At 42.3% G+C, this 18,952-nt stretch overlaps 1 protein-coding gene across 11 annotated transcripts in view; it reads right to left on the reverse strand.

Moving 5' to 3' along the window:
- PPP6R2 (protein phosphatase 6 regulatory subunit 2) overlaps positions 1 to 18,952 on the reverse strand; it is a 124,120-nt gene that overhangs the window by 43,256 nt on the left and 61,912 nt on the right. For 10 of the 11 annotated variants that reach the window (XM_074271978.1, XM_074271977.1, XM_074271976.1 and 7 more), the window contains 3 exons: positions 11,983 to 12,228; positions 4,188 to 4,374; positions 2,632 to 2,769 (listed from right to left, as the gene is read on the reverse strand). In XM_074271978.1, the coding sequence (XP_074128079.1) occupies positions 2,632 to 2,769; positions 4,188 to 4,374; positions 11,983 to 12,209 (552 nt within the window). In that variant the 5' untranslated portion in view covers positions 12,210 to 12,228. The remainder of the gene's footprint in view (positions 1 to 2,631; positions 2,770 to 4,187; positions 4,375 to 11,982; positions 12,229 to 18,952) is intronic. The other variant, XM_074271986.1, reaches the window with a different exon arrangement.

An 18,952-nucleotide genomic window follows, 5' to 3' on the forward strand; every position in this document is an offset into this window, starting at 1 on the left:
GTTTAGGTCAATTTTACACTGCCTGAAGTGTAATTCCTTGTTCTCTAGAGGCTCATACCTTTCCAAAACCAAGTACTGAAGTAGTGTAATCATCTGCCTCCTCCATTTTTACTTATGTGCTGCCAAATGCTGATGGCTCCCTGGGACCATTACAAGTTTATACTACAAAACTTTCAAATGGACTTTGAATATGCTGCACACCAATTTGTTTACTCTTTCCTGACTGACTATCCTACTCCAAGGTTCTGTCCTGGGCCCTCTTCTGTTGCTGATGTCATCAACTCTCATGGTTTCAATGATCATTTTTATGCTTTGGATCTATTTAACCTCTCTCCCAATCAACAGTCCTGCATCTCCATGGGCCTTTTAGACATTTTGCATTAGATACTTCACAGACATCTTAAACTCAACATCTCTACAACTGAACTCATTTTTTCCTTGCAAATTCTCCCCTCTTCCTAACTTCCCTATTACCATTACCATCCTCTTAGTCACCCAGGATCATCATGTAGGCTTCCTTGATGTCTCACTCACTCCTTCCCATGACCAATCAATGGTTGGGTCCTGTCATTTCTACTTTCATAACATCTTTTATACATGCCCCCTTCTCTCCTTGACACTGAAACAACCATTCTGGTGTAATCCTCGATCACCTCACAATGAGGCTATTGAAATAGCCCGCTGGCTGGTCTCCCTCACTCCACACCAATTCATCTTCCACTCAGATGTCATTAATCTTCTTAAAATGAAGGTCTGACTATGTCAGACACAAACCATCCTCCCAAGCCAGCCTGACCTTCACTTTATACCTGACTCTCAAGTTTATTTTTTTCTTTTTTCATTGTATTGCTCAAATTTGTCATTTTATAGTATCCTAATGCTCTCAATGTGCCATAATTTTTCAGCTATTTTCCATATTTTTTTTACTTCTCTTATTTAATTTTGTCTTGATATTCCAAATAAATTAAATAAATCCATCACTGGGATATGGCACAATAATGTAATCATTTCTAGATCACAATGCACCATCTGCTTTGTGAATTTTATTGTTCACTGGCAGACTGATCTCCAGGAAATTCAAGTCAGTTATATTCCTTTTAACAGTGGAATAGAAAACCTCTTTCCCCAAAGTTAATGAAAACAAAAAAATTTTAAATTGTTGCTACTTCTGCCAATTAATACCTCTAGCCTGTGCCGATTAGTGAGGAATATTAACAACATTCTATGTAACTTTGTTATGATACTGTTTCCTAATCTTGCTTAGGCTGAAAGTACACTTGAGCCAGAACTGGATGTTACTGGCACCTAGGATGTTTTACTTCCTCACTGCTATCTCTCAATTACGTGACCTTTCATCTCGATTCCATTCAAACTTCCCCTTCCATAGGACACCTTGCTCAATCCCACTAGCTGCTAATGCTTTCTCCTTTCAAAATGCCTCCATCCATTCTCTTTGTCTCTTCTTCTCTCTTCCCCTTCCTCTCCCTCACTTTTGCTCTCATATTCTTTGTCTGTCTCTATACAGAAACACACACACATACCTTGATTGACACTGGCTGTCTCCTAAGTTTTTTGAAAGGAAACCTATTTTTTGGCTTTTCTTTAGATCTCCAATACTTAGCACAAAAGTATGTGTTTAATAAATATTTGTTCTGCCTGTTGACTAATTTCTCAATATTTAGAAATAAATCTACATATCTGAGCAATTACTTTAAAAAAAAAAATCAGTATTTAGTAGCATTTTCTTATGACTCAGCTTCATTCTGGTAATATTTGCTGAGCAGCTTATTTTTGGTCTGATTTCTCCAAACATTTTAACTACTTATTTTTTAATGTTGTCATTTTATATTTTTGTAAATTATCAGTTTAGAATCTCAAAATTTATTAACATAGAATTATGTACAGTACTCTGATAATTTTGTAGAATTCTTTTATTTATGCCATGATCTCTTCTTACTAGTTTCTAATGATTAATTAATGATTATGATTTGGGTTTTTTCTGCTTTCCCCCCAAAAAATTATATTAATGAACTTTAAAAATCAGGATTTTTACTTATAATACTCTTTGAAGAGAGTTAAATCTTAAGTTCTTCCATGTCAGAGTTCTGTGGATTCTATTTGCATAGTTCCATTTGTTTCCAAAATTCTAGCTCACAAACTAGTTATTCAGAGAATTAGAAACCACACACTAAGAAGAGGAAGTTGGGTCAAGGTTCTCAAACCTCAGTATCACTGAGATTTGGTTCTTTCTCAGCATAACCTTTCCACACTCCTCAGAATGTATGCTCAGGAGCTTCCCTACAAATCAGCAGCCTGACTCTCCAGCACAATGAGGGGGACAGACACTCTGCAGCTAGGGCAGGATGCACTGATTCACTACCCCTAGCTGAAATAGACTGCGATTCTGCTCCTCCTTTCTGCTACTCTGGGTCAAAGTCACAGATCTCTGGGAGATTCAGACCAACGCAGCTCTCAAGGGCAATGTATATGGAGATATATGCCTCCCCATGCTAGTGACCCAGAAAACCTGAGAGTCTATTTGGTATCGATTCTAGCCCTTCCAGCTAATTTGGGTGGGTTGGTTCGTTGCCCTTATTCTCCCAGTGGGGAGTATGAAATGTTTACACTTACATTCAAGACTTCCTGCCGAAGAGTCGTAGGTTCCACACAGCTTATCAATCGAAGTAGCAGGTCCATCATGGCAGAGGTGTCAATGTGCTTGAGTACCAGGCTAATAAACTGGTCTTTCTTTTTCAGAAATGTGATCACCTAAAACACAAATTAATCTCTTATCAAAAGATAACAGCAAGATGTGCTAGAGGAAATCTCCCTAAAGCCTTAGGCAAAACCCCTCAAAAAAGCCTATACCAGGGAGATGGGACTGAGAATATCTGATGTGCAAATGAGTTGATGTTAGATCTGTCACTAAGGGACAGAAAAGGGCAAGAATGACTTCTTCATCCCCATGTATCTAAGGGGGAAACATGACTATCAGCAGCAGACAGGAGTGCCTGGAGTCTAGAAGTCATCCTGCATCTTAAGTATTTTGAACATAAGGGACACCCAGATGTCTTATCCTGATATGCTGGTCAATGTGGATTCTAAAAGGGTAGCCAGTCTAGGACTAGCTCTCCCTGGATGGAATTCAAATCAACTCAGAGATGATCTGTAACAGTCCAAAAGCTTGGGCTGTACTGTGTCTGTGGCCCAATGAGGACTGACTCCTATGGAGGGGCTGGGCACCAGGAGGTCAGCTGCCAAAGGAGGTGTTGTCTGATCAAAGATATGACAACAGCAAGAAGGGGCTAAGTTCTTTTAGGAACAGATTAAGAAAATAACAACTCTTCTGAAGAAATAAAGCTAAACTGTATGGAAGGAACCAGAGATAAAAACAAACAAATGAAAGAATGAATGGCGATGTGTATGTATATGCATATGATGTATACACATACATAAGTTTTTAAAGTGCAAAAGCCTTATGCAGGGCCTGAAGGCCCTTCTGAGAAGGTGCCCAGTGGGTTAAGAAAAAGACTTCACAGAAATCTCTTGAAGAAGTGGTCTGTCAACAAGAAGTGAAGAGATTCTGGCAAAAAGAAGGGCAGAGGAACTATAAACCACAGAACAGAGGGTTAGAAACAGGGCTCACATCTTGGAAACAACAACAATCTTACAAAATATACAACTCCCAATACTCTCGAGAACAGCTAGAATCATCTGATTTTGATGTGCTGGTGTATCAATTTAAAAAACAAAAGCAAAAATATCTGTGATTTTCTAAGTCAACTGGAAGCCTGCAGAGATCCTTAGGGTAGCCCCTGTACCTATGTGAATTCGATGCCTGTGAGAGCAGCCTTTCCCTGTGGCCATGATAGCAGAATTTCCCAGCAGAGGACAGAAAACTTCATCTGAATCTGATAAGTTCTTGTCTCCTCCAAGAACCATGGCTAATTTCTATAGTACTTTATGGTTTTCAAAGCACTTTATAAATATGACTTCCTTTGATCCTCACAACAAGCCCAGGAGAGAGATGCTATTATCATCTCCCTTCTGTTCCCCCAATGAGGGCTGAAGTAAGGCCGGTTCTGTTTGATTTCTAAGCCATGACTAGTATCTTATTAATGAACAATAAACATTCCCATCAGCCAGAAGCAGGCAGCCTGACTGCCAATGCTTTGCCACTGATTTACCTGTTCGGTTTTCCTTGCAATAAGATTGCCAATAGTCTTGCTGAAAAAGCTGGCCAGTAGAGGGTTGAGAGGTGGCTCATGGTCCAAAAAATCATAAAGGATGTTCAATAAAGTTTCATCTCCTCCCAGTTTATCATTGATCTGTGGCACATCAGAGGTCAGGAGTTCACAGGCTGTGTTAGGATATCTGAAAGGGCACAGCAAACTGAAGATTAGATTATGTTTTGTTTCTGTTTTATTTTGTTTTTAATTTAGAGAGCTGTTTAAAATAAGCTGATCTTGTAGGAAGCCAATCCATGTTAGAAGAACAATACATTATGAAACCCAGATACTATTCGTCTCTGGCCAGTGTGGTCTTCCTTCCTGGGGCTGTTTTGATCTTCCTCTTCATGTGCCCCTCCCTGCTAGGAACCCTCCTTTGGCATCTGTTTTCCCTTACGTTATCATCTCCCCTTTTCTCTTTGTTTTTTCTCCCTGGGCTTTCGATCTCGCCTCATTGATCACCTCCCCGGCCTCTCACTGGCTTTCCCAATCTCTCTGTCTTTCCTCTCTACCAATTTACTATCTTCTGAGCTGACTCAGTTTGTGTTGTCCACTCACTATTTCAAGCATTTTCATTATTTATATATATTTATTGATTTTCTATCTCCATAATTATCTCCTTTTGTCTCATTCCATGTTTCAAAATCGTGTCAACTCAGCCGCTGCAGGGCCTTTCGTATCTGTCCCCTTCTACCTTCTCCCACAACCCTTGGCCTAGTCCAGCCAAAGCCCTCTCACCTGGACTATTGCAATAATCACTCCATCAGGCTCTCCAGTTCTATATTCTTCCTTCAAATGGGTATCACTAAAATACACATCTGGCCACGTCACCCTCCCCACTGAAAAATTAGTCACTGAATGCCTATTACTTTGAGGGCAAAACGCAGATTCTTCAGCTGGTATTTGCAGTGCTTGAGAACATGCTTTCCAGCTACCCTTGTAATCTTATTTTGTTACTTCCTTTACTCCTGAGACTACACTGAGAGCTGTTCCACATATACAACGTTCAACCTCCCACTTCCCCACCTTTACCCAAGTGATCCCCCTATGTCTGAAACAATCTCCCTCCTCACCTTTGCCAGATAGAAAACCTAGCTCTTTCCAAAGTCCAGCTCAGGCACCCCAAGTACATGACGTCTTTCTAATCTCAGCCCCCCCCACGCCCCTCCATTTTTAGAGTTTTGTATTTGTTCCTTTCAAATTACTTTGCATATACTTACCTGGGGCTTTGATCTACCTTCTCATTAAGGGAAAGTAAGCTCCCTTAAGGATAGGACCTATTTCTTTTCTTTTTTTCTTTTTCTTTTTCTTTTTTTTTTTTTTTTTTGAGGGGGGGAGGAGAAGTGGGGAGAAGGGAGAGGAAAGAGGAGAAGGAAAGAGTATCCATAGCATCCAATACATGTAGCACGTACTTAATGTGTTTTTTAAACTGGACTTAATTGTATTTAAGAAAACACTATTACAGAACCAGCAAATATAACAGTGCAAACCCTTAGGCCTGGGTTTGACCCATTCCAGGCTTCTCCCTCACCAGCCTCCCAAAAGTAATAGCCCAAACCCCCTAGTGGGTGGCTTGTGTGCACATCTCTCCCTAAACATAGTGCAAGCTCTAGAGACCAGACTAGGCGTCACATAACCCAAAAAGGCTGAATTAAGCACCTCACTTGTGGATGACTGTGCAAATGGGTGGGGAGAGTTTGCAATCGAGGACATGACACCATCTGCCACACACAGAAGGCATTCGGTGTGTGCTGCTGTTGCTGTTGCAGGCCAATGAATTTCTTACATACTGTTTGTTGGTCTTTTCTGGGTGTGTTTCGGCTTATTTGTTTAGTGTTAAAGCTCTGACTAGCCCAGAGAATCACAGAGCTGGAAAGGAACCACATTGCCCCCTACAGTGTCCTGGTACCGGCTCATTAAGTCAGCTCTCACTGGGGAAGAGAAAGCCCCATCCTTCCACAGCAGCCCATCCTGCTCTGAGCTGGCTTGGTCAGGAGCCTTGTTCAAGTTCAGATCCTCTTGGTGACTTCACCCTCCATACTTGTTCTGCCTTTTCAGGCTTCCCTCTTCCACATGACTGCCCTTCAGAGACATGAACTTCCCTCACCAAACTCTGCATCCCCACTTCTGTCTGCACCCGGTATCCTTCTAAGGATCCTCGCAGGCCTTGCTATGCTTCTCTGGACGAACTCCACATCCTTGTATCTTTATTAAAAGAGGACGTCCAGAAGGGAACACAGAAGCAGAGCAGGGGAGGACTGTGCTTTGCACGTCTCCTTTGGGCTCCACGCCATGCTGCTGACTCATGTAACGTCTTCAGGCTGCCAGAACCCGGCTCTCTAATAGGACACGCTGAGCTGGGCCTCCTTCATCCTACACTTGCTGGCTCTGTTCCTGTTTTTTTCCCTGCTTTTGATTTGATTTAGCACTATTCTGCTAGGATATTATTGGATGACAAAATCAGGACAAAAAGGATTAGCTAGCCCTCCCAGCCATCTGTCATTCAGGAATTTGCTAATAAGCAAAGCCATCTCAAACCATGGGCACAAGTCCCAAGACAATGGTGTAATGGACTCTACCAGTGACCTTCTTTTGGCTGATATCTATCCCATTTAATTATCACTCTTTCAGTCAGGTCTTCAACTAGCTCAGAATTCACTTAACTCAAGGGTTTTAATGGGGATTCACAAATCCTCCACTCTGGGAGTCCATGAATTTGGATGGGAAAAAAAATTTTATTTCAATACAATTGGCTTCCTTTATGATCCACCATATTTTATGTTTTAAAAAATCTTTTTCTAAAATGAAAACCATAAGTTTCACCTGAATGCCAAAGGAGTCCATGACACAAAAACAGTTAAGAATCCCTCCAGGAGTCCTCAAGTCTCCACAAGAACATCTTGAAACACTAAAAAAAGGCCTTGATAAAATCTATGGAGGCTAAACTGATTTGCCTGATTTGCTATTTGAGTCACCCACCCTATTAAACAAGCAGCTTGGATTTCTTTGAAAAGTCAATCTATACTGATTTAATATTCCCTGCTTTCCTATCTAAGTACTCACCCTTTTAATATTAAACTGCCAGAAATGGAAATCAAGTCTCCTGGCCTCTTGTGTCAAGACTCCACCCCTCACCCTGCTGTCAGATGGGCACAATAATTGCCCACCCCACTCTGTAGCCCTTCTCCCATGCACCATCTTTTTTAAGGGATCATTGGCAGCAGTACGGCGCTCCTGCCAAACAGTCCCCAATGACACACAGGCCCGTGGACAGACCAACCAAGAGGTTGGGCACACAGTACCAGGAGGGTTTCTGCTTTCTGAGACTGAGGCAAACACTCCAAGACGAGGAGGCCAGGAGCTCAATGCAGCATGCCCAGGCAGGCAAATCCCATAACTGCTTGACAGTATTCTGAGACCATGATATAGGCAGAGGTTCTTGGCCTAAAAACAAAAGGTCACGTTTGGATAGCAGGTTATGGTTCGAAATGTTCCTTCAAGATAGGCTAAGCTTGGCCCAAAAAACTGCAAATAGCTAGAATAGCTTAGGCAGGGCTAACTAGACCGGAACTAGATGGGCTTATTGAATTGTTACTTCTAATTATTCTGGCATATTATTTCTGAATTTGTAGCTTCTCTTTTCCCTGTAAATAATTACATGCAAAAGTGCTTCGTAAACTTCAGTGTACTTTAAAAATCTGAGAAAACGGACACCTGCAATCTGTAATGCGTGGAGATGGGGTAGAAGGAAGAGAATACCAAGCCTAGCACCAAGAGATAATGTCAGAAAAAAGTGGCCTTGAATGCAAGGAGCAAGTGCAACCCACAAACCTGGGAAGGTCAAGAGGAAGCTCTTCTTAAAGGATCTCACAGTTCATACCCAAAACACATGGGTTTACACTTCTATGACCAAAGGGAATACCTCCAGCCTCTGGGACTGATTCCTTATCTGTACAAAGACCACAAAATGTGGATTTCTACTGGGCGGCTCCTGAAGTTGTCACGGGGATTAAATGAGAAGATGGAGCTGAGAGCACTGGACAAATGACCCAAATGGTAAGTTAATTTACAGCTGGATGATGCCTATGGTTATAACTGCTCCTTCTTCCCCTGCAGAGCAACAAAAGCTACTTCAAGGCTTCCCTCCTTGTTCATCCAGTAGTTTCTCTGCCATGGCTCATGCTCCTGACATGACTTACAAGATGCATCTCTAAATGCATTGCTGTGGGGCAGGAGATCTCTTGGGACTTAGCTCAGGTGGTCCTCAGACCCCAACAGAGCCTCTCTCATCAAGCTCCCCTAAAAGCCTTGCCAGCTTCCTCTGCAATCTCAGCGCTAAATAAGAACCTTTCTTCCTAGGTTTTAGAACATAAGGTATCCCTTAGTTACTAGCTCAGTGAAGGCATTGCCCTCAATGGGCAATGAACAGAGATTGTCACTGAGGCCCCCACCTTCCATATGAAGCTGCCTCCCCCTCCCAGGATTTATTTTTCGGTCTCCTCCGGCAGAGTGTAAACTCCTTGAGGACAGAGGCTCTCCCTTCCATCTGGCCAGGGCGAGCAGCTCGCACAGTGCCTGCTGACCGCTGGTTCCAGGTTGTGTGAGAACGCATTGTAACTGCCCTGGGGGAGCTCGCCATCTCCCATTAGAGACGACAGCTACAAGGACACACAGGATGGCTTTTCCTTCACCATTCGTTCCTCACACTCCCCACATGCATGACCAATTCCCCCCATGTCTCTCCCCACACTGTCCCCTACAGAGAGCCTTCCTGTGTGCCTGGGGCCAGCCCTGAAGAGGGCGCCAGGTGCCAGGGCATGCTGCCCAGGGAGTCCCCGGCTGGTCTCTTCTTCAGCTCAATTTGAGAAACTCTTTCCTGGTATGTCACCACAAGAGTTCCTCTTCTTCCTCCCTGAGAACAGCAATTCAAAACTAATCTCTCTCCTGATCCTACAATTATGCAGAATAAATGCCATACTTTAGGAAAGACTTGTCTTGATTATAATCAAATAATATTGTTTCACCATTAGCTGAAATTTTACAACCAATAAGAAGCAGGATGAGCAAATTCATTTTCATTAGTTAGCATCTCAGAAACCTTTAAAAAAGAAATCTTGACAATTACAGGCTAATCAAGTAAAAATTCATTCATTTTCTATTTGTTCCTTCCTCTCCTTTTAACCAAAGACACTAAGTGTGTGTGTATGTATACACATGCACGCGCATCCATGCTTCCAGATACTCCCATCATAGATATGGAGCTCTGTGACTGCTTAACACCTGGGATTCTTATCTAGTTTTTCCATAAGCCCTTCACAGAAGACAACATATTTTTTCCCATATAGAAGTGTATCAATCAACCTAAATTCTTCCTCTATGTGTGAATTTACATGATGGAGATCTGAAAAGTTGTTTTTAGAAGACCTGATCCAGAGACACAGTATTCCTGACAACCCAGAAAAATGCTGAGAAGTAGTTTTTTTTTTTTCCTTTTTACAGAAAAAAACCCCAAAAACCTTATCTTTAAAAATCACACAAAAGGCTCTAGTAAATTATATCTTGACTACATTGCCTCAAACTCTGTCACATATTTTGGATTCTGGGTGAAAAAAAAATGTTTTTATTGTCCTTTCAAATTCTGATAATTTAGGGGGATGTATTTTGAAATGCCTCTCGATCTCTTATTGTTTCTTCAACTTCAAAACAATTTTTCAGCTTAATTTTTGATAGAATGATCTCTTTTCCAATGGAGCTCTCCAGGCTTTTACAGGGTGAGTTTCTATTGACTGTTGATAGGTGTTCCCGACTTTCCAAAGCTGTCAATCTGTTTTATGTCTGGTCAGACTGGGGCGCGCTGGTCTGCCCTGGTCTGACAGAGTACCGATGATGGGGTGCCTTAGTCCTTAAGGAGGCACCTAAGGAAGAAGCCTCCTCTCTAGGACCTCACCCACCGCCATGGGTTCCCGTGTTTGGCTCCAGTTTTTAGTCTCTCTTGAGCTCTGATCCTGCACCACCAACTGCCTACTGGCCATTCCCAGCTCACGAAGTCCAAACCCTAAGTCTCTTTCCCTTTCCCTACTGGTTGGTCCCCATGCTGGGAGAGCATTTTTGCCTGACAGCTGCCTTGTCAAATCCCTACTGTTCTTTACAGCTCAGCTTGGGCGCCACCTGCTGGAGGAAGTCGATCCACCCAGTAATCCCCCTGGAGACTATTCTGAATGAATTTTGTTGAGTAATGGCTAATTATCTATACAATGTTTGCTTCAAGCAGAATGTAAACTCCTCCAAAGCAGAGCTTGTTCTATTTTTGTCCATCATCAATTCAGCCTCTACTATAGCACCTGACAAAAGGGGGGGAGGGGAGCCCAAACCCACTTTCACGGAGCTAACGGCCCTACTCAGGGAATGAGAGACCTAAGCAGTACATGCACAATCAGCAGGAGGGCAGTGGGAGCACTAAGCACTAGAGTCGGGAGTCTCACACAGGATGTGGCCTGTTGCGGAGCCTCGAATGAAATGCAGATGGGAGGAGGGAAGACATTCCAGGCAAGAGGCCAGCTGGGGCCAGAGGCCTGCTGATCGAAGGGGGAAGGCTTGTGGGCATGTCTTGTACAGGGCTCGGCGAGCACTCAGAATGGAGAAAAGAGAGGAAGGAGGAACGGAACTGCTGTGGGAGGATGGGGCCTGAGGAGGAGAGTCCCAGCTACCCCCAGGCCTCTCTTCTGACAGACTCCCTGCTTCTCTCTCTTCTTCCTGTGCTTGAAGGTACCTGCAATCCCAAGGTCTAGCCCTTGATCACCTGCTTTTCTCTCTACACTCTCCCCTTGAAGACGGACCCAGTCCTACGATTTCCAGAATCACCTCTCATCTGTGATCTCAAACTGCATACTAAACATTCACTTTTATTTGCCTATATCACATGGAACCATCCATCCCTTCAAATGTATCCAGTAAGAAGCTGAATGGCTTTATCCTCCTTTCCCCAAATTATATGCTCCCTCCCTCTCTCCTGGGGCTTTTCTTCACATGAAGCCTCAGTGCTCTGAGGCCTTCCAGGAAGGCAGCTCCTATGCATTTGGATCATTTTCCATGAAAACAACAACTATTTTTAAATGTCTCTATTTCCCCCTTATCTTATCTTCACAAATGTCATTATTTGTTCATCTACAACAGAAGCATGACCATGCACAAGGTCACACATCAAGACTAGCATTAATGCTGACTGCAAACTTTCCAATTTTCTTCAACTATCATGTTTCTTAATGAAGCTATTTGCAGTCACCAGGACCCTGGCTGCCACTGTGACTCCTTTATCTTCTAGAAAGCTCCGAGTCTGTTCGGGCCGTCTAAATCCTATGGCTGAGAACCCGAACCTCAGCATTTCTAGTTCTGGGGAAACTGAAAGTTCACGTGGCCACTCTTGGCCACAGAATCACATTTTTGCTTTGGCAAAAGATGTTCATTCATAAAGAAAACATGAACTTTCAGATAACATCAAATATAAACTTCCTAGAAAATGTGAGCAGAAAAGCACACACATGGGATTTAAAGATTTTTTTTTTTTTTTAGCATTATAAGAAAGAAACTCTATGAAACAGTTCCATTCACTCGGTCTGAGGCTGTAGAAAAATAGACAAGGTCATCAGTGAAATGAGAGCTCTCAAGGTTCCAGCTGCCCTCAGCTACAGATAGATCACCTTCCTGAGACACTGCCCAGTGAACGTGACCCCAGGGCCGCAGCAGGGGTACATACTTGAAGCGGACCTTCTCTTCCATGTCCAGGGGTGGGTCATGAGTGATGAGGCTCACCAGCTCCTCCATACACTCCTGTTGGCAGAGGAAGTCCAGAAGCTTGCGGTTCTGTGCTTTACATTCCTGCAGGATGTCATCTTCATCCATCAACTCATGCAGAGTTACATCCTCCTTGTCCAGCAGTTTATCAACATGGGATGTTGTGTTCAAATCAAACTTCCAGAACATGGTGATAGGACTCACCAAGCTGTAAGGCAAGAGAAGAGGCGTCACTTCTCGTCACCTCCAAAACCAGTCCAGCCCTCACCTACTCCGTCCTTCTGGAGCCCAAGGAGAGCTGCTACCATTTTCTCTAAGGGAATATGGTTCCATCATGTGTGGGGAGGACAATCTACAAGAATCATCCTCGCCATCCAAGCAGAGCTGCTGACCTGAGCAAAAGCCGTCCTCGGCACTGACCCCTGCAGCTGACTCCCACACGCTCCTACGAGAGACACCACATGCTTTGGGCAATCACACAATTTGGTCACCAAAGTTGGAAAGGGAACTGTGTCCCCAAATACCTTTGGTCCATTTATAAATGGGTTATGGGAGGGTTGGAATATCTCATGAATAATTAACAAAAAGCTAATAATAATTGCTTACAATTCTTAAGCACTCTGGGGTATACAAATCCTTTTCCTCACAACAACCCTGTGAGGTAGGTAGTATGTGTATTGTAACCCATTTTACAGATAAGACATTGAGGCTTAGGCAGGTGAAATAAGTCACTCAAAGTCCCACAGCTAGTCAGTACTCAAAGCTCCAAATACTGTATTCTTTTCACTATGCCTATATAAACTCTGTGTGTGTGTGTGTGTGTGTGTGTGTGTGTGTGTGTGTGTGTGTGTGTGTGTGTGTGTGACAGCTGTGGTTTACACTGACATCACTTCAAGGTATACAATGTATGTGAGATCTATATCTTATTTCAAGCTTAGAACAATGCTATAACATGGATCAGTCAAGTGTTATCTTTTTAAACAGATGAGGAAACTGAAGTTCATAGAAGTGAGGTGATTTTTCCAAGATCATCTAATTAGTAAGTGGAAGTGATATCTAAGAATTCTGATTTCAAGTTCATGTTCTTTCATCTTCTGAGTTCAGAATTTGCTTTGCTTCAGAGGGAGCCACTCTAGGGGAGGCAGGTTTGAAACTCCACTCCGAATCCTAAAATCCATTCCTTTCCACTATATGAGAAAATGTCCACAGCTATGAGCAGTTGGTATGAGGGCTTTGGACCCACCCAACTAAAAGGCCCAGGAAACTAGAAGCATTCAGAGGAGCAGCAGTGGGAAGGAAGAAGAGAAAGGAGGACTAGACTGGCTGATTCTACAGGAAAAGGCCTGACCTGCCTATATACTCAAGAGCACACTAATCTCCCCTTTTCCTTTTCAATTCCCTTCCTCTATCACCAAGGCAAGAAGGTCGGATGGCAGGCGGGTCCTCTGTACCCTTCTGGCATATATCTTAGGCTAGCCTCTTGGGGACATCTCTTTCCCTTGGTTGACTTTTTTTCCCTTTTAACCTTAAGCCAACTGATTGTTGTTCCTGCTACATGTCAGGCACTTTGCTGATATAACCTTTCCACACACAGACAAGTCGAGGGGGAAGAGGAGACCCCCAGATAGAGTGATCTGGTTTGGGCTCTCCAGTAAAGAAGGTCCTTCAGGGTTGGTTCTGATGGGATCATAGATTGAGAGCTGGTTAAAGGAAAATGAGAAAAGAAAAGAATAAGGACATTGGAGCAATGGAGATAACAAATGGTCATTTACTTCACCCGCATTCAGCAGTATTTATTTTATTTATTTATTTTTTTTTGGGGGGGGGGAAATCACACAATGTCATGAGTTTATTATCAGGAAGATATTTTGTACACAAAAATAGAAATGTGAATTGTTGCTGATAGTAACTAATGAGGAGGATCACAGGACAATCATTCCATAGAGAGAAGGGACACCCAACCCAGTTTGAGAGAGAAACCACGTAGTCCTAGGTATTTAAATTCATCAGTGATTAACACTGCTTCCTGGGCCATCTCCAGTTATCCCTGATCTTTAACTGGCTACTAGACCCAGATGATCCTGGAAGAGAAAATGAGGCTGATGGTCCTGAATAGTTTTCCCTCTTTTAAATCCAATTCACTTGCCTCACCTCCCTGACATCAGGGTTGTCTTTTCTCATTATCGATGTATTTGCAAATATGCAATCTCATTGACCTGACTTTTAGAAATAGCCCAAACAGGCTCATGTCAGAGCCAACAGATGGCAGGCTTCGTCACTCCAAGCTCCAGATCCTTTCCACTCTGCCACAGTCTCCGTCACCATCTCCTAAACTGCAAAGAAGAGCTGGGGAATCAGTAGCTAATGGCCTCTCAGAGTCTAAGTAACCATAAGTTTACTGCAAAATGCAGGAAATGGGCCAGTTTCTAAGGCAGAATCCAAAGAGAAAAATTCAGAAAGCAAAAATCTCCAGAGTCCACTTCAATTTCATTGTTATTCAAAGAAAAGTTTGTTTAAATTCTAAAGGTACCACTCAGAAAGCCTCGTCAGAACTAGCTACAAAGTGCTCATATTCAGAAAAGGAAAGGAGACGAAAAATCAGAGAAAGAAAGTATACTTTAAGAAACCTGACTTGAGTGGGATTAGGGAATTAATACAGCTTCTAAAAATTTAACAACATATAAAGCTCTAAATTTGGCAGTCTTTTTCTACAAACTTTGGACAGGAAATCATTCCAACCCTCAGGTATTTATTTAATAACTGAATGGGGAGACAAGACCCAGACTTCCCCATAAATATACTACAATCATACTATATGAGTAAATGTGTGGCGTTGAATCTTGGTATTATTGGGGAAGGAGGATACACATAAATCTTTTAACTCTCCTGTTTTAGTTAAGAAAAGAAAAAGGAAAGAGGGAATTTCAAACATTTGAACAGTGTGGGCAAAAGCACAGAGGTGGGCACATATACATGGCATGTTTCGGGGACACAATCCTCTGGTTTGGTAGGAGTATAGAACATAGAATAAGTTCAGAGATGAGATAAGACTGGAGAACAAAAAGTTAGAGCACACCAGAAGTAAAATTATGACTGACAGTTGACCAGCAATCGCTCAGGACCACCAGAGATTTTGTCAGCAGAAAAATGACCCAACCAATTTGGGAGATAAGAAATATCATGAGGGGGCCAGACCAGTTAGGAAGTTGCTGAAGGAGTCAAGTCAGGGGTGGTGAGGCCTTGGCCACAAGACTAGAGAAGAGAGGATGGCAAAGAAAGGGAATGCTATACAATCTGACTGCAAATTAGTGATGAGGGAAAAGAATCACAATCTCAAGGTTTCCAAATTGGAGGAAAGACCCATATTGGGAGTAGAATAGACTTAGGAGGAGGAGCAAGTTTTGCACAAACATAATGCACTAACATCCATTTATGGACATACTGAATTTTGAGAAGCCAGTGAAAGCTCAAGGGAGATGGAAATCTAGAGTTCAAAACACAGGCTGGGCTGACTATAGAGATGGAGGACTCCCCAGAATGCAGGAGTTGGTTAAAAGAGTGAATGAAACAAAACTATTTACTATAGAGGAGTGGATGGACCCAGATAAGAACCAGAGTCCTCGGCTCCATCCGGTAGTGGATAGGATTTCATCAGTGGAAATGGCGTTAAAAATGACAAGGGACCTTCTGCTTTGCTGTTGCCCCTTAAAGACCAATGGATATTTCCAACTAACTTTTAACTAAACCTTCCCTATGTACTGTCTTCTTGATAGAAGGGGAGTTCTTTGAGAGCAGGGACTCTTTTCCTTTTCTATTGGTATACTCCAGCACTCCTATATAACAGGGCTTTGCACCTGTTAACTACTTAATAAACATTCCATCCATTCATTCTTTCACTTATTCTGTGTCAGGCAGCATGCTGAGTGCTGAGGATATAAAGATCTGCTCTTACTGTACGCCTATTCTGATGGGGGAGAAAGCACACAAATAACTACACACACACACACACACACACACACACACAAAATGTAAATATAAGATCATCTCAGAGCAGGCATTAACATTTGGGGAAAACTGGGAAAGAGCTCTTGAATGAGGAGGATTGGAGCTGAACTTGAAGAATGCCAGCAGAGGAACCAGACTGTGAGAGTCAGGGAAAAAGGGGATATAGCTGGTGAAAAGGTGAAAAAGAAGTGTTGGATCAGAAGAACAACAGAAAGGCCGGTGTCACTGGACTTATGGAAGTGAGGTGTAAGACTGATAACAGGAGAGTTTCAGGAGAGGATCAACTTTGAATGCTAAAAAGAAGAGTTTCTGTTTGGTCCTAGAGGTAAAAGGGAGTCACTTATTGGAGAGGGAGCAGGGATGACATAATAAAACTGGGCATTAGGAAGATCCCTCTGATAACTGGAAAATGGGCACAGACTTGAGATAAGGAGGCCAGTTGGAAGGCCATGTAGTAGTCCAGACAGGAAGAGATGAGAGTCTGCACCAGGTAGTAGCTATGTGAATGGAAAGAAGGGGAACATCTAGGGGAGATGCTGTGAAGATAGAAGATTCTATGGGCCTGAGGAGTGGGAGATGATACCCATTTATGAGCTTCAATACCCAGGAGAATGGGGGTACCCTCGGCAGTAATTGTTAGGTACCCTAACAATTTAGTTAGGGGTTGGAAGGGAAAGATAACGACTCTCATTTTGGACCACTGTGTTTAAGATGTGAAATGGGACGCTCAGTTCTATCTTCTGAGTGTGTTTCCTGCATCATGAATTCCCAAAACCTGTTTTCTGTTGCTGGTGAGCCTGCAGGAAGCCCTCCTTTCCTTATGGCCCCACCAAACTGCCCTAGGAGCTCAGAAATCTCTGTGTGTTCTTCAATCCCTGTACATGACCTAAGTAGGTCTCCTCACATACTAGACTATCCACCTTTTGATTCATCAAACAAACCTACTTATTCTCCCTCAAAGAGTCCTGGTACTGCTGCTGGCCCCTGCTATTTCTCCTGAGCTACAAAAATCAGCCCAAGAACTTCACAAAGTCACCTGATAGAATTACTGAATCTAGTCCATTCTAGTTCCTTTGAACCACCAGGAACAAAGTTCAGTTCCACCTAAATCACCAGAGACTTAGCAATCCAACTCTTGCAAATTGAAGGTCACCTGTGTCTACCCTTCCCAGAAGGGCTATTTAAGCTTGGGAAAACTTTTAAACTTTAAAAACAGATTTTTTTCTTTCACATTTTTATCTTTACCTCACAATTATTTCAATGTCTATCCAATTCTCCCTTGTGATGAAGCAATAGAATTTGTCCAAAAAGAGGCCCACAGAGTGACGGAGCTGATGACAGAGACATTTCTATCCCAGTCATTTCCTTCCGTGACCTCTCTTCTCTCTGTGAGGAGGACGGTTTGCTCCGGAACCTTTAGTGGTTTTTCAGCTTTTTTTGAGAAGTGACTTCCTTTTAGTGACTAAAATGTACACTGCTTGTACAGATTGTTCTCTTGGTTTTGCTCACTTTGCTCAGTATCATCTACAAATACTATCATGTTTCTTTGAATTCATATTTATCATTTTCTCATGCAAACAATGTTGCTTCCATTCATATGCTATAGCTGATGTTTCAGTCATTCCCCCAAATAACAAACTCTGTCTTAGTGTCACTGCCCTAAGTACTTCAGCATATTCCCTGGGATTGTCTTGCTGAATTCCAAACTAATCCCCAGAAAAGTTGAGTCACTTTCCAGCTCCATCAAGAAGGTTTAAGTACACCTGACTTACCCCATCCTTAAAACAGTGACTGTCTCAAGCTATTATTATTATTATTAATTTTCTTTTTTTTCCTGAGGCAATTGGGGTTAAATGACTTGCCCAGGATCACACAGCTAGGAAGTGTTAAATGTCTGAAACCAAATCCTCCTGATTTCAGGGCTGGTGCTCAAAGCCACTGCGGCTTTTATTGTTTTTTTTTTTTTGTCAATTTTCAGCAATAAAAATTAGAAAGATTTAGACAGCAGTCACATATGCATGGGGACAAAAATTATTTTACAATCAAAAGCAGGTTGACTTTGACCTACTGGCTTTCCTAAAGCATGGTGGTGAATCACTCTCACTCCAATTCCCTCCTCCATCACCTCCTCTGATAACTCTTTACTTCTCTACTTCTACTCCAAGAAATGAAAATGAAACAAGTTGCACAGGAGTTGGGTACAAATGTAAATTATTAAACTTCAACTCAATATTCAATTATGGCATGTAGTCTTTTTGTCCATCTTGGATTAACTCCTCACCACATGCTTCCAGTTCTCAATAAATATCTTTGCCTTCTGCTTCACTGAGATTAAAACTATTCATTAGAAACTTTTTCATTTCCCCTCTTTCCTACCTCAAAGGCTCTAGACATCTTCACCAAATCTCTCTTAGCTAGCTCTAGTCTCATACAATATTAATCTTCTCTCTCCTTTGCTCTAAGGTCCCCATCCTCTCTTATCTCCTTTAAGAGCTTAATTACCCCAAGGACAATTATCTCATGCCACTGCCCAATCCTGCCATCTTCACACTCTTATTACCTATTGGTTCCTTATCAATTTCTTACAAACATCCCCGTGTTTTCATGTTGTTGTTAACTATTAGTCTTCCCTTAGGGGGAAAAAAAAACCCAAACAAACCTAAAACCATGTTCTTTCTGACCAAAATCATTCATTCTGTTTGATCCAGAGATCTCATTATCAAGATTATGCCCCAAAGAATTTGCTGACAGACTAGATCCCCTGTACAAAAATGTTCACAGCAACACTGTGATAATAAAAACTATGTGCCCAACATTGGGAAATGACTGAAGTTATTCTCTATAAAGATAAGAGTGTTATTGTATTATAAGGTATGACAACAAAAAGAAAGAAATCATAGCCAGCTTGGGAAGAGCAGAGAGAATGG

This window comes from Sminthopsis crassicaudata, chromosome 5, assembly GCF_048593235.1.
Source record: "Sminthopsis crassicaudata isolate SCR6 chromosome 5, ASM4859323v1, whole genome shotgun sequence".
Lineage (NCBI taxonomy): Eukaryota > Metazoa > Chordata > Mammalia > Dasyuromorphia > Dasyuridae > Sminthopsis > Sminthopsis crassicaudata.